At 39.1% G+C, this 16,487-nt stretch overlaps 1 protein-coding gene across 2 annotated transcripts in view; it reads right to left on the bottom strand.

The window, feature by feature from the left end:
* Rbm5 (RNA binding motif protein 5) overlaps window positions 1–11,411 on the bottom strand; it is a 36,565-nt gene extending 25,154 nt beyond the window's left edge. Inside the window, exons 1-5 of one of the 2 annotated variants that reach the window (XM_013159822.3) lie at window positions 11,275–11,411; window positions 9,801–9,869; window positions 7,258–7,423; window positions 6,922–7,077; window positions 286–355 (exon numbers count right to left, since the gene is read on the bottom strand). In XM_013159822.3, coding sequence (XP_013015276.1) covers window positions 286–355; window positions 6,922–7,077; window positions 7,258–7,423; window positions 9,801–9,817 — 409 coding nt within the window. In that variant the 5' untranslated portion in view covers window positions 9,818–9,869; window positions 11,275–11,411. The remainder of the gene's footprint in view (window positions 1–285; window positions 356–6,921; window positions 7,078–7,257; window positions 7,424–9,800; window positions 9,870–11,274) is intronic. The other variant, XM_013159823.3, reaches the window with a different exon arrangement.
* Window positions 11,412–16,487: the final 5,076 nt, after the last annotated feature.

Below are 16,487 nucleotides of genomic sequence, written 5' to 3'. Positions count from 1 at the left end.
TTTGATTCCACACTTAAAGTAACCATGCAACAGACTATGAACAGTCAAACGAGGAGATTACAAATCATTACTTACCTAAAGAAAAAAAACCCTGAAACCAAAGTTTTTAGAAAGTTCCTCAGATGTTAATATTGTTTTCAAAGTGTCACACATTCCTTAGCCATGGCAAACCTTTCATTCTGAATTCATGTGCTTGAAGAATTGGGGGACATTAGGATGTTCTTTAGGGACTGAAGTGGGAATGGGGAAGAGAATAAAAGCAGTAGGAACTAAGCAAGCTCTCACCTGTTTTCCTTTTCATCAGCCTCACATCTGCAGGCTGAGGGCCTTCAAAGGATTCCATCATTTCTCGAATCTGCACAGGGTTTTACAAATTTACAGGTAAAGTTTAGGCACATATCATTTTACACTAAAGAAAGCTCAAGTAATAGGAGTACATGAACTGGTTAGCCAAATTTTTAACTCATCACCCAAAATGCAATCTTCTAAAAGGCATAAATAATTTCTATATTCTATACGAAGACTTGCTTATAGTATGTCATCCCTCAGGTTCCCTCTTGTAGTCTAATCTCATTGTCCTCTCTTCTACAGGACATAGACAGAAAATGAGACTGAAAGGAGGAAGGGGATATGGTACTGTCTTCTAAGGTATATTTAAGCAAGAACAGCCAGAAAAAAAGATGCACGCTCAAGGCAAACAGCTGACATAAAACAATTTTAAAAACAATTCTGGGGGCCAGAGATTTAGCTCAGCAGTTTAAGCGCCTGTCTGGCAAGTGTGAGGTCAGGAGTTCAATTCCTGGCACAAAAAATAAATAAATAATTTAAGAAATTAAAATAATTTTCTTACACTCCCATTAATGATGAGAATAAGTTTTACAATAGTCCTAGGCTTTTAATAAAAATAAAATAAACATTAATTGAGCCTAGAAGAAAACATTCTAGGTGTGTTCTAGATAGACCAATTTCTTCATTGCAAAAAACAATGACCAATAAATAATACATTCAACTCCAGCTAGGCATAGGGTTTCAATTCCAGCACTAGAGAGCAGAGGCAAGAGAATCACTGCACATTTGAGGCCAGCCTGGGTTATACAGTGAGTTCAAGACCAGTTTGAACTACATAGTAAAGCCCTGTCTCAATAAAACAAAACAAGCCAACACAAAAAGTAGTAATTACCTCATCATCAGTTGTGTAAGATAGCAATATTTCTAAGAAAAAGAGATTCTTTATGGCCCCTATTTTATTTATTTATTTTTTGTATTTTTCGTTTTTATTGGTACTAGGGATCAAACTCATGACTGCACACTTGCAAGGAAGGCACTTATGCCGCTGAGCTAAATCCCCAGGCCCGATCTTTACTTTCTAATAAGATGTTGGACTACACACAGTCAATGTAACATGTATATATCATGTATATATCGATACCCCACAATGGATCTATTCATTATGTATCACAAACATATACTGACAAAAATGTTTAAGAAAGAACAAGCTGTATTCCTAGCCCTTCCCACTATTACATACAGTCAATTTTCACTGTTCATAGATACACACTTGCTAATCTGGCTATTCATTAAAATTTATAATTCCAGACCTACACTTTTATTGTCATCTACAGACACAGTTGTCTAAATGCTCATATTCCCAGCTCTTATCTATTAAAGCAACACTTTACTTTGCTTAAACTTTCATATTGTGAACAAGTGCCTAGTACTGTGAGTCCCACAGTTCTGTACCTTTTGCGGGTGATTTCATTGTTTAAACTGGTTCCCGAACCAGGCAAAATGGCACATGCCTATAATCTCAGAACTCAGAAGGCTGAGGTAAGAGGATTGTTGCAGGTTTGAGACCAGCCTGGGCTACAGTGTGAGCTTGCAACAGCCTGAACTGCATATAGCGAGATCCTGTCCCAAAATAACAAACAAACAACAACAACAAAAATGCTTCTTGAGCATAGCATTAAAAAGTGCTGTTAGTGTTCCTAAGCACAGAAGGCTATATGTACCTTATGGGGAAAATGTATGTTGGGTTAAGTGTCATTCAGGCATAAGGTATAATCCTGTTCCCTGTCAGTTCAATGTTAATGAATCAACAATATAAATTACATAAGGTGGGCTGGAGATTTAGCTTAGTGGCATAAGCACCTGCCTGGCAAGTACAAGGTCGTGAGTTCAATCCTCAGTACCAAAATAAATACATAAATCACATAAGGCATCTTTAAATAGGAACACATAAAACAAGTTTCTGTATTGAGTGGTTAACAAAAATGGAGCCATGGTTCAGTATTTGTGGTGACTTTACAGAACAATTACCAAGAATAAGGTGAATAGATTATTACCTAGCTTCTTACACAAAAGTACCATACTAAATTAACATGATAAGGCTCAATCTCATTCTTGGTAACATAATGAAAAGAATTGTCACCATTATAAATGTAACCACTATGAAAGTAATGATATAGTAACATAGTAACCAGAGACATTACTCTTTAACAGTTTGCATGTTGCAAGGATGAGGGCACTAAGGTAAAATGGAAACAACAGGTGTAACAGGTGATACACTAAAGTTTAGGAAACTACTATAATCTTCTAAATAACTCATTTATTTATTTATTTGGGAAGAATTTAAGAAAAAAAGAACACACTTTTTCACTAAAATTTTAGGCAGGCATGATGGTGCCCACTGTAATCCTAGCAGTATGTGAGCCTGAGGCAGAAAATTTGCAAGTCTTATCCCAGTCCCTGGCAATTTAATGAGATACTTGCACAAAATAAAAAATAAAAAGATCTGGGGATGGAGCTCATTGTGAAGGCTCTGGGTTCAATCTCCAACACTAAAAATTAAATAAAATCATAAAAAAAGCCAGAACTAAATAACTAGGTGTAGCGGTACCTGCCTGCCATCCCAGCACTAGAAAGGCTGAGGCAGTAGGATCCCTGAGTTTGAGGCCATCCTGGGCTACACAGTGAGTTCAAGTCTAGCCTGAACTGCATAGCAAAAACCTATCTCAGGGGGCTGGGGATTTAGCTCAGTGGCATAAGTACCTGCCTTGCAAGCAGGCAGTCGTGAGTTCGATCCCTGGTACCGATTTAAAAAAAAAAAAACCTATCTCAGAAAGCCAAGCCAAAAAAGAAAAATTAATGTGTCACAACCCCTTACCCATTCCTAAAGAATCAAGCAGATATAAACAGTGTGAAGGATCAGAATCAACAGTGACAATAACTTCTATTTAAACCATCGTAAACATTTAAATTAAAAGAAAAAAGAGGCACAGATTAAACAATATGTTCATTTTTCATTTAATACATTCAATTCTGGATAGAATGTGACAAAATGGAAACAGGACCACTATAAGCCAATACTTCCACTTTTTTTTTATTTTTTTGGTACCAGGGATTGAACTCACGACCTCGTGCTTGCCAGGCAGGTGCTTATGCCACTGCACTAAATCCCCGGCAAAACTTCTACTTCATTGTGTGCATACTTGTGTTTCAACCTAGCTTCATACTCCTAATGCGTTTAACACTTTCTTGGACTGTTAGGCCTGCTAACAAAAGAACATATAGACCTGCTTTTTATCCACTCTTTTCAAACTAGGTTGGGGTATAGGTTTGTTAAACAAAGACAGCTATGGGCAAGTCTATCATTGTGAGTTCAACGCCAGCTTGAGATACATAGCAAACCACAAACATCCTCCCTGGCCCCCAAAAAACAAAGGCAACTGATGTTAATGAGTTACTGATTAAAAAAAAAAAAATCAAACTGCTATCATAGATAGTCATACAGGGACTGTTGGAATTTTCTTCAGATAGATATTCTATGTACATTTTACAAACTCCTCAAAAGATTTTCTAAGACTACTGCACAGTATCTAGGAACCTCAGAAACTCCACTCTAAAAACAAACCTTACGGTACCCACTCTGCCTGAAGATGCCCGAGATACACAGCATCACAATTCTGCCCCATTACCAGCAGGACAGGCCCCAACAGTCATCAGGTGCTGCAGGCCCCATGCCATGGTGGGCTCCCAGGGACACGTAAGATGATCAATCAGCATGCCTCCCCGAATCAATTTATATCCTTATTGCAGCTACCCAAGCTTAGCTCTGCCTTCTCTGTCTACTCCCATCACGCCAACGTATACAGCCTCTAACTGCCAAACTTTTCTGAGGCATTCTTCAGTAACTTTGTCATGTTTAGTTGAGCTTTCAGACTCCTGCTGTGGCCCAAAGAGCACGTTCCCACCTGTCTCTTGCCTGTAAAATCCCCTAACTCAGAGAAAATCTATCTGGTTTTAAGGCCTTATCTAGATTCAGCAACTTCATTTTCACGACTACTCAAATGATTCCCCTACCTAGAGGGCCATTCACTAGACCTTTCCCAAAATTCTCTCCCAGGACAAAACATTTCTATTTCTTAACTATCAGCTGGTGTAGTGGCACATGTGTGTAATCCCAGCACTTGAGAGTCTGAGGCAGGAAGATCACTGCAAATTCAAGCCTGTACTATAAGGGAAGACCCTGTCTTAAAATACCACCACCAAGCTGGGGATTTAGCTCAATGGCATAAGTGCCAGTCTGGCCAATGAAAGGTCATGAGTTCAATAACTGGTACCAAAAAACAAACAAACAAAAAAACCTCCCCACTTATTTTAGGGGAGCTGGTTGGTTACTGGGAATCAAACCCAGAGTTGTCACACTGAGCTACCCCTAGTCCTTTTTTATTTTTTATTTTATTTTATTTTTTTTTTTGTCTTTTTCCTTTTTATTGGTACCAGGGACAGAACTCACGACTGTCTGCTTGTAAGGAAGGCACTTATACTGCTGAGCTAAATCCCCAGCCCCTCCTTTTTAATTTTTTGAAACGGAGTCTCCTAAATTGCTAAACTGACCAGCCTGGACTCACACTTGGGAGCCTCTTGTCTCAGTATACCAAAATGCCAAAATACCATAACCAGCTCCCTTGCTTACTCCAAATTTTAATTTAAAGACATAAGCCCTTAGCCGGGTGTGGTGGCTCATGCCTGTAATCCCAGCACTCGGAGGCTGAGGTGGGAGGATCGTGGGGAGTTCGAGACCAGCAGTCTAGGCTGGCCTCAAACTCTTGGGTTCAAGCGATCTTCCTGCCTTAGTCTCCAGAGTACATGCTACTGTGCTGGCAAGACCAATCCCTTTCTATTTACTCTGCATTGTCATCATCATCTGCTGACTTCAGCTATTCATCTGTATGCTTTTTCAAGGCAGGATCTCTGGCTCTGCATCACCATGACATCTAACACACATCTGCTACACATGATGTAGCAAGTGTGCAGATTACAAATGAAATTAACCATCCAGTAAGAGCTCTAACATTGTATCTCACATTCATCACAGCATTACTTCCAGTGTTTAGAAATCCAAAGTTATGTGAACCTAATACTTCTCTTTAGCACTGCCTAAAATTTAAATTATTAGTTAACATACTACTTACTCCAGGACAATAGATCCTGGCAAAATGCTCCGCATTTATATTTTCAAAAAGTATTTTTCAGCCAAGCATAGTGGCATACAACTGTAATCCCTGCACTTGGGAGGTTGAGGCAGGACTGCCATGAGTTTGAAGCTATCCTAGACTACACAGTGAGTTCAAGGCCTGCCTATACTACACAGCAAAATCCTATGTCAAAACCAAAATTTTTCCTCAAACCTTTCACCACCAATACTAGCTAAACAGTGTATACTACGTTCAAGGGGTGGGAATACAAGTGACTGACTGACTGACTGATTTATTTGTCTTTTTGAGACAAGGCCGTACTATTCAGTTCAGACTGGTCTTAAGCTCACTTTATAACCCAGGCTGGTCTGAAACTTGCAATGATCCTCTTGCCTCATCCTTCCAAATGCTAGAATTACAGGTGTGTGCCACGACAAGGGGCTTTTACAAATGACTTCTTTACAGAGGTCTTTTCTCAGGTATCTTTTGTCTTGTGGTAGAAGTGAGACATGCATGCTGATAGCTACAGGGTAGGTGTTGCATGGAAATTAGAAATACACAGCTCTTAGAAGAAAAAAACAGTAACAAAAGCATAGTGTCCTGGGAAGAAACTAAGAAGAAATTCTAGATCCCAGCATTCTGGACAATTGAGGCAGGATCTCGGTTTGAGCCCAGCCTGTGCAACCTAGCAAGACCTTATTTCAAAATAAAAGAGCCAGTGTAAAGGTCTTAGCTTCAATCTCCAGTACAATAAAAACAAATCAAATCAAATAAACTGCATGAGATATCAGAAAAAGTTTTTTTTTGTCTTTTTCCTTTTTATCGGTACCAGGGATTGAACTCAGGACTGCCTGCTTGCAAGGCAGGTGCTTATGCCGCTGAGCTAAACCTCCAGCACCCTCCCCCCTTTTTTGTCTGAGAAAGTTTAACATAAATGAGTAATCGAGAAGAAAAATGCACATTGGTAGAACAATATACATAAAGGTGGTAGATCTGGCTAGAAGCAAGGTGAGCAGAGATACTGTTGGAAATCAAGCAGTGCCAAGTACACCAAAACTTCACTACCCAGAAAAATGAGAAAACACACCTTCCTTTTCAAGAGGTTTTCCTAGAGGTTTCAAATGGGTATTACATTTTTCATCAAATCAAAGATTATGAAGAAATTGCTTATATGGATAAGTCCCCACTTAATAAGCAATCAATTCAATAAAAATGTATTGATTATATTCTAAAAGCTAGTGAAGGAGTAAGAGATCTTAAGGAACTTTTGAAACTCTATGTTGAATTTTAAAGCCTAAATATAAGTAATAATTTATTCCTGCTACTCCTAAAGACAGAAATGTATTTCACTAGCTTAAGATAGAAAAATATCAGATAATAATAGCAGAAACTCAAAGTTCAATGTGTCTACTAAACTGCTCATTAGAACTGTGATTTTCCTTACATCGCTCTCTGTGATGGTGATGGGAAGGCCGCGCAGCATGATGGTCTTGCTCTCTCTCTCATCACTGATGTCATGTCTATAGTCATGTTCACCATAGTCACCATCTGAATGGTAGCCATCTTCAGATCGGTCACTGTTCCTTCTTTCACGCTCTCTCTGATTCACAATAAACAAAAGTGAATTAGAATTATCCTGCACCCTTTGATCCAGGCTCTCTACTCCTAGATGATCCAACTGTACTACTCAAAAGAAGTTCCCTCTAATACTTTTGTATATTTTTCTTGTACATATGATTCACAACTCCAATAATTCCATAAATAGTTGCTGGTTACTCACCTCTGGACTATCATAGTCTCGGTAGTCATCATATCTATCACCTCTTCGATCATCACTAGATCTTTTATAATCAGAGTCCCTCCGTCTGCTTCTGGATTCACGCTCATCACGATCATCCCTGTCTATGATAGAACCGTATCTTCCACTACGCTCTGTTCTACTCACTCTGCCAGAGAGAATAATTTTCATTTATCTGTAGCAAATCATTAGAAATATATACAAACTCTCCACAAACCAGTTTATAAATTTTTAAAACTCTACATAATTTTCGCTCCCGGGTTTTGGCACCAAAAAAACAAAAACAAAAAAAACTCTACATAATTTACTGTATTCTTTAAAATTTAATACCAAAAACTATTTTCCAAAATGCTCATGAGGAAAATATCTCCATCACTACTTTAAAAAATAACTTGGAATTATGCTAAATCAAAAAATATAGCTATTAAATATTTAGGTTGAATTTCTGAGACTAAGTCATATTCTCAGAGCTTATTCTTCCAGTTTCTCAAGCCTATAATCTGCCTATTATTCCTTTCAATTCCAATGCGGATCTTTGTGACAAAGATAGGATGAAAACAATTTCCCGAATCTTACCTCATTTCAAAGAGATCATCCTAACTAATATACTTTCAAGTTAGCACATCTACTAATAAAACCAACCAATAACCTAGATAAGCTAAATTAGTCTCTTTCATCAGGCTGTTAACCAAGTAGTTTTTTTGTCTTGTTTTTTTGGAGACAGGGTCTTGCTATGTAGTTCAGGCTGGCCTCAGACCCATAGTGATCCAACTAACTGCCTCAGTCTCTTGAGTGCTGGGATTACAGATGCAAGCCACTATTCAAACTAACTAAGTAGTTCTTTTGTACGTGTAATTGGATGATAAACTAACTCCTTTGGAGAACATTTATTTCCTATGATACCTGGTTTACTTCTGGTTACTCAGACCAGGGTTTCTTAGGAAAATAACAAGTTTAAATCCATTTGATCACAGATGAAAAGTTCTTTCATAAATTATCAGATTCATAAAACTATGTAATCATAAGACAAAGGAAAGAATTATACGAGAGTCATTTAAATTGAGTACAGTATAACCCTCTGAAGTCTCAGTCTCAGTCATTCCTGGATTTTTCCTTAGAATCTAACTAACAGTTGTTCATAGAAAATGCATATCCTCTAAAATTGTTATTTTGGCAGGAGGTTTCCAAGTAGCCAACTCAAGAGCATTATTCAGTCTCCTTGTTACTGATTGGCTGCTACCCATCTCTTAGATGCACCCAGTATTCCCACATCATAATAGGTGGCTATACCACTGGTAGCTATTTCCAGTTTTCTCAGTTTTGTTCTTCTTAAATCTCTAAGATCCTTTAGATGCCACTAAAGTGCCCTGTAGTTTCTAAAGCTTTATTAATCCAGTATTTTATTAAACTAAATTACATAACTGCAGGAGACATAGAATACTTAGGTTTTAAACTGTAAATATAGTTATTATAGGTATTTTTTTGACCAGTTTTTCACAATTCATGGGTGCTCTAGGAATGTAACCTTCACAAATTTCAGGGGCTCACTGTAAATAGATTTAACAAAAAGAATTCAAGTAAGTAGTCTAAGGCTATTTCATATCATGAAGTATGGGACTGACGACAGCCTAAAAGGATAAATGTTAATTTAGTAAGTTATCTGGAAGCAGACTGCTGCCACAGCTTTAAAATTATGACATCATGTGACATAAGTCCCTCTGGGCAGTTAATTTGATCTATTACAAGGACTGGCCTCATAAGTATTTAAGTCAAATGGTCTGAGGGACTACCCATGGCTGACATAGCAGCCAAATGCTCTCTTCTTAATACTCCAGTAATTCTTTGGATCTCTTTTCATTCATGTAACACATGGTTCCAGGCATGTCAACTCTACAAGTATGGATCATTTTCTATTTAGGGGAGAACAACAGATTGCTTGCTGCACTGGATGATCTTAAGGTTCCTGCACAGGCTGTTGCTATTGCCCACACTTGAAACCTGTAGTGGTCCACCACACCCTGCCTTCCTTTTTTTAATTTTTTCTTTTTTTTTTTTCCCAGTCAGTACCAGGGATCGAACTCATGACCACCTGCTTGCAAGGCAGGTGCTTATGCCGCTAAGCTAAATCCCCAGCCCTTTAATTCTTTCTTAAACTTCAGACTTCATTAGAGAGTACTTTCTGGGGCTGGAGATTTAGCTCAATGATGTAAGCACTTGTCTTGCAAGCACAAGGTGAGTACAAAGAAAAAAGAACACTTTCTCCACAAAGTGTTTCTGACCGTGCTCAAGAAAAAAGCAAAAAACAAAAAAGTATGCTTTCTACGTGTTCTAACAGCACTCTACACTTCTTTTACCATAACACAATTTACACAGTACTTCAACTCTCTTACATTGCAGTTTGTAACAGCATTTTCAAGGTGCTTATTAGTCAATATCTCACACAAAACAGATGCTTAAATATTTGTAAGAGTAAAACCATTTTAAACGAATACTTCAGTCCCTATTATAAAGTGTTATGTACTTACCGCTTGTCTGAACCCATTGTGCCACTGAAGATCTAGCAAAAGCCTCCAAAGGTTCAAATTTTATTTTTCCTAGGAGAAAAAAGAATTTCAATAAGAAACTCACAAAGACACAAGCATGAAAACCTCTCTGCTCCTATTTTAGGATTACAAAGCAAAAAACCCGGCAGAAGTGCTATCAACTCCTCACATTCTATACCAGAGCAACTCCAATGGTATGGCTGACCATTAAACACTGATTCAAATGTCTTCATTAAAAAGCAATTCAAGCCTGTAATCCTAGCACTAGGGAGGCTGAGGTGGGAAGATCCTTGCCAGTTCGATATCAGCCTGGGCTACAAAGTGAGCTCCAGGTGAGCACCAGTCTGCATTGTGAGACCCTGTCTCAAGAAACCACACACACGCACAAAAACAACGTGAGCTCAAGGCCATATTGAATTGAACTGCACAGCAAGACCCTGTCTCAAAAAAGGCAAAAAAAAAAAAAAAAAAAAAGAAAGAAAAGAAAAGAAATTCAATACGAAATTCATGCAGCATTAAACGCGGAACTTTCCGATGAAAATTTGAAAACCTCTTGAAAGCTGGCACGTTGATCTAATTGAAATCTACATTTATAATGCTATGGTTGATCCAAAGCTATTTCTGTAAGACGAATGCAAATCTCGACCCTACCTAAGTCTTCGGGAGCAATAATCTGCAGCCTTGGCTCTGTCCCGATCATCACAGGCTACAGAACTGCGCGCACCCTGCCCTCTACCCCTGCCCCTCCCCAGCGGTTACTAAGTCACCACCCAGCTGGACCATGTTCGATACGTCGAGGTCCAAGACAGTTAAAGCCGTCTCCAGCGAGCAGGCCAGAGCAAGTGCCCACGAACATGTTTCATTAATAAATCAAAGAGTCACCTGAGGGAAACTAGTCCCAGGGCAGAAGCACTGGTGCCGCCCCTCACCGCCCGGGCGGTGCCTGCACCCACCTCCTTGGGATGTCGCGGCTGAGATGGCGGCGCCACTGCCTGTCCGACAGACTTGGGCACCAAGCTTCACCCCCTTGCACACGCTCCCCCCCACCTCCCAAGTGGTTCCCAGCCCGCAGACTGGTATCACCAAACAGCCTTTCAGAGAGGGAGACTCAGCTGCAGCTGCGGTGTGATGGAGGCTGGCGACTGACTGCCAGGCGCTCCCAGGTAGCGCCCGAGGGACAAGCGACAGCACCACTGCTTTGTCGGGCAGACGTCCCTGTGGGAAGGAAACTTATAGCCCAAAAGAACGGGCCAGGGGTTGAGCTGGGTGTCGACCTCTGGAAGCTGACAGAGCTGGTGGCGAGGAGAGGCGCGGCCCTCCAACGCCCTGGGTAGGTAGTTCAGTCCTCAAGAGACCCGGCTGGGGAGAGCGACTGCTTCTACAGCTGACGAGGAGGTTTAGGGAACACTTCCAACGGCACAAAACGGGGGTCATTACAGGCGGCCGCCGCACTCACCCCTAGGAGGGACCGACGCAGCGGTCGTAGCGGTTCTGGGGCCCAGAACCTCCTACAGGGTTCGGCCGCTTCACAAAATGGCGCCCCCGCCGACGGCCGTCTCTTACCCACAGTACCTCACGCCTATCCCTCCTCCGCCACCCGCCTCTCCAGAGCTGTCCAATCCGAGAAAGCGCCTAACTGCGCGAAGGCTGCCGGGAAGTGTGGTGCCTGGTCCACAAGGGGCAGCTTGTCACTGGTCCCTGTGTTAATTTCTTGCGTATTGCTTTCTCCTCAAACCACCAGAGTTGCAAATAAGCGTTCGAGGACCCGGATAAAAGATCTTAACGGCTTCTATAAACATAGTAATTGTCACAACGGCTGACATCACGTAAAACGTCTAACCCGACTTCAAAAGAAGGAACGTTATGGATCCCTTTGTGGGACGCTGGGTTACTGTAGTTGATGCGTCGCAAACATTATTACCTTTTTATTTTCATGACATTCGAGGTGGTATTTAATCGATTTTTCAGATGAGAAAATTGAGAGAAAAAAGTTTTAAGACAGAGTCTCACTTTGTAGTTACTATGTAGTTCTAGCCTCAAACTTGAGGTGATGCTCCTATTTCAGCCTCCCCAAGTGCTGAAAATTACAGGCCACCACACCTTGCTTGGAAAATCGAGGTCTTCAGAGTATCGTCCTATGGATATTCTCCAGTGTATATCACTAATCCCTTGTCTCCAAGGTCTCAAAAAAAAAAAAAAGTGATTTTCCAGATTTAACAGATATTTCTTGGGCATCTAATCAGCATGTCAACATTAACACAGTTAAACCCATTTTTGTCTAAACCTTTCTTAGATCATAAATGGTAATATTCAGCTTCTCATTGTCCAGAACGTAGACATCCACTACTTGCATTTTCTCTCACCTAATTGCTCTCTACCTTCAAAGTATCCTTAGGATGCAGCCACTTTAGTCTCTAAGGCTGTCCTAGTCAAAGCCATCACTGTCCTTGTTTTACATAGTAGGTCATATAGAGTTAATAATAGTGGTGGAATTGGGATTTGAACTAGTTTTGTTTTAAGAATGCATGCCCTCAAACACTAGAAGGTAAATATCAGCGAGGTAGAGACTTTTGTCTGTTTAATTCACTACTATATCCCCAATACTTTTTAAAAAATGTTTGTGATACATAATAATTATAATCATCCTGGTGAATGCTACAAATTCATATCACATCTTGATCCTTTTTTTTTTACCCATCCCCCATCTTCTAATACCTGACACATGGTACACATAAAATATTTGTTGAATAACAAAATCAATCCACTACCAAAGTGAAAAATATAACATTTATGCCAGAAAGAAGCAAGGATCTTTAGGAAATTTAAAGAGAGTATCTTGGAACCAGTGAGTTGGTGGTATACCTGTACATCTAGATAGCATAATTTGCCCTCTGGCAGTACTCATATTTTCTAGTGCTGGAAACTGAACCCAGATCCTTGAACATGCTCAGTAAGTGCTCTATCACCAAGCCACATTTCTAGCCCCATACAGATATTTTCAGTGCAACTGATGTTTCAGTTCAAACATACAGATTGAAGCCAGGCGTGGTGGCTCACGCGTGTAATCCCAGCACTTGGGAGGCTGAGGCAGGAGGATCGTTGTGAGTTTGAGACCAGCCTGGGCTACAAAGTGAGCTCAAGGCCTGCCTGAACTGCATAGAGACCCTGTCTCAAAAAAGACAAAAAAAAAAATACAGATTGAGAAATTAAGGGCTGGGAATATACCTCAATGGTAGAGCACCTTCCTGCCATGCACCAGGCTATGGGTTTGGTCTCCAAAACTGAGATGAAGGATGGAAGGAAAAGAGGGAAGGAGGAAAGAAAAGGAGGAAAGATTAGACCCTGATGATGCAGAGGAATATAATAGTTATTAAAACAAACAGAAAACATAAAAACTGAAAAGAAAAACTGTCTTACACTACTCTTTCCTGTCTTTGGATAAGAAATCTTTTAAGAATGGAGGGACTGGGGATTTAGCTCAGTGGCATAAGTGCCTGCCTTGCAAGCAGGCAGTCGTGAGCTCCATCCCCGGTACCGATAAAAAGGAAAAAGACAAAAAAAAAAAAAAAAAGATCCAGTGTAATAACACATGCCTGTAATCCCAGTACTCAGGTAGCTGAGGCAGCAGGATGGTTGCAAATTCAAAACAAATTTGGGCTATAAAGGGAATTCAAGGTCAGCCTGAACTACATAGCAAAAGCCCATCTCACAAAGAAAAAAAGATAAGTGGAAGGAAAAAAAAAACAGAAGGGATCAGTTATGGTTGCATGTGTCTATAATTTCTGGCAACATAATGCTTTTGATGGCTATCCAAGAACTGTGTTTATTTTTTTTATATTTATTTTTAAAAAGTAAATTAAAGGATCAGGAATATAGTTCAGTGGCACAGTGCCTGCCTGGCAAGTGGAAGGTCCTGAATTCAATTTCTAGTGAAAAACGAAATCTCGTATTAAAAGTTAAATTCAAACTGGGCATGGTGGTTACATGCCTGTAATCTTAGCACTGGGGAGGCTGAGGCAGGAAAATCACTGTGAGTTTGAGGTCAACCTACTACTGTACAGAGCAAGTTTAAGGCCAGCCTAAACTGCATATCGAGACCTTGTCTCTTAAGTAAATAAATAGTAAATTCAAACTAGGTGTGCTGGTACATGCCTCTAATCCCAACACTTGGGAGGCTGAGGGAGAAGGATCCCTGTGAGTTTAAGGCTAGTTTGGGCTAATGATGAGTCCAAAGACAGCCTGAACTGCACAGCAAAAACAGGCAAGTGCGAGGTCCTGAGTTCAATTCCAGATACTCACTCTCCCCACAAAAAAATCTTCTGAACCAGTGTGACACATTTGACTACAGGTAAATTTCAATTCCTGATGAAAGGAAACAATTGCACTTCTTAAGGTTATCATGGTATATAAAACAAAACCCAAGTACTGTGTCCATGTTAGTTTCTGTCTGTCTGTCTGTCTTTCTCTTTGTACTGGGGAACAAACTCATGACCTTATGCTTGCCAGGCAGGCATCCATACCACTGAGCTGTATCACTGACCTTCCAAGCTGAATATCTCTTTAAGTACTTGACACCTAAAGTGTCTTTAAAAAAAAAAAACAACTGCATATATACAATATCTTGGATGTTGGACATTTATTTTATTGTAGAATGAAAAAAAGAATAAATAGGAGAATAACAGTGATTAATATATTGAATATTGTTATCTTCAAAGTAGTTGCTCAGATGACAAGATATATACATAAAAATGATCAAACATGCCTGGAAAGTGGGAATTTGTGAGATCAGTCCCTGATACCAAAAAAAAAAAAAAAAAGATCAAACAATGAAAGCACAAATAATTCTGTTTGTGGGCATTCATTTATGTTGTAACTTGTACACCCTGTATGCAAGGCCTGAATTATTTTTTTGGTACCAGGAAGTGAACTAGAACCTTGCGCTTACCAAGCAGGCACTGTGCCACTGAGCTATATCCCTAGCCTGATTATTTTGCAGAGTATTTTTTGTGTGCTTGTGAAACTTACACATCATATGAAGTCTGATATAGAATTTTCCACTTGTGGAGTCATGTCAGTGCTCAAAAATCTCCAGGTTTTAAAGCATTTTAGAGTCTGGATTGGTCAATTTGTACATCTTTGCTCCTTATTATAGGGCTTTTCATGTTTTAGGTACTTAACTTTAGTTGAGGAAATGTATGAAACTCTCAGTGTTATGGTGGTGGTTGTATTTCTTTCTTTTTTTTTTTTTTTTTTTGTCTTTTTCGTTTTTATCGGTACCAAGGATCGAACTCACGACTGCCTGCTTGGCAAGGCAGGTGCTTATGCTGCTGAGCTAAAGCCCTAGCATCCCCCCACCCCCTTTTTTTTTTGTCTTTTGGTGGTGGTTGTTTTTCATGACACAAAGAAACAGTGTTTAAAGGAAGACTAAAAGAGATTTCTTTATCCCCAAACTTAAAATTTTTTATTAGACACACTGCCATTAACTTTTCCCAAAATACTACTCCTCGACACTTATATCATCATTCTTTTTTAAAAATTTTATTTAAGGAGAAAAAGAAAAAAAGCAGAGAAAGGGTACAAGTTATACAGATTTACAGAAAAAATAAACAGTAGGAAATCACTAATTAATGGATTACATATTGTCATCTTAGAAATAATTGTTCAAGTTACAAAATTAAAGCTTATAAAGTGGACATTCCAACAGTGAGACTGCAAACAGTTCTATTCAATGATCCAACAAAACTCAGGGATATCATTATCTATCTTATACACTTAAATATACATGCAGTTATATCGTTTAGAGCACTTTCTTTTCCTCTCTTTTGTACAATGACAATTACACATTTTGGGTTTTGTTGCTCCCACAGTTCTTATTACTTTTTTGGAAGAGAGTAGAACCAAATGTGACATAATAGAACAGGGTCAGTCAAATCAAAAGGGTGGACATAATAGATAATGTAAAATCATAATACAAGTTGATCAACAATGGTTACCATAATGTCTCCCGCTATCTCTAATAGAATTGCCTATATCATCAGTTAAATAAAATTGAACAAAACGGTAAAGAACAAAACCAACAAAACCAAAACATTGGAGACATTATAGATCTTCAAAAGTAGATAATAGTCAACCAGAATGGGCGTCATAATGAATCCCACTATCTTCACAGCTGTTGCCTAAATTTTCGAACCTGGTACTATCAAGCAAAACAGAATAGAGGGACATTAGTCAAAACAAGATGGTGAGAGCAATACACGGCTTTAAATCAAGATAATGGAAAGTCAAAGTGGGTTACTATAATATATCCTGCTATTTTTAATTTATTTTCCCTTTAATTAAAAGGATAAAAATAAAAAAGTAAATAATAAAGTGGAGATCGAGATAAAAGAGGGCATAACAGCAAAATAGCACAGATCAAAACATAACCATTTAAGCAAAATAGTGATTCACCACATGATAATCCTGACATAAAAGTAGTTACCATATTGTCTCTTTCCTTGAAATCTTTGAGTATAACTTCGTATACTGTAGCATCAAATACATCAAAACAATGTAAAACCATTTAAGAGAATGACAGTATTACAGGGTATTTAGAATCAACTAACAGAAAATGAACAATGGTTTCTGTATAATCTCCTTATCTATAAAAGTTTTTGCTTATACTATCAT

The sequence above is a fragment of the Cavia porcellus genome, unplaced genomic scaffold (assembly GCF_034190915.1).
Source record: "Cavia porcellus strain 051 isolate PalLab524CR breed Dunkin Hartley unplaced genomic scaffold, mCavPor4.1 scaffold_5, whole genome shotgun sequence".
Classification (NCBI taxonomy): domain Eukaryota; kingdom Metazoa; phylum Chordata; class Mammalia; order Rodentia; family Caviidae; genus Cavia; species Cavia porcellus.
This window is presented reverse-complemented; position numbering and strand designations above follow the sequence as displayed.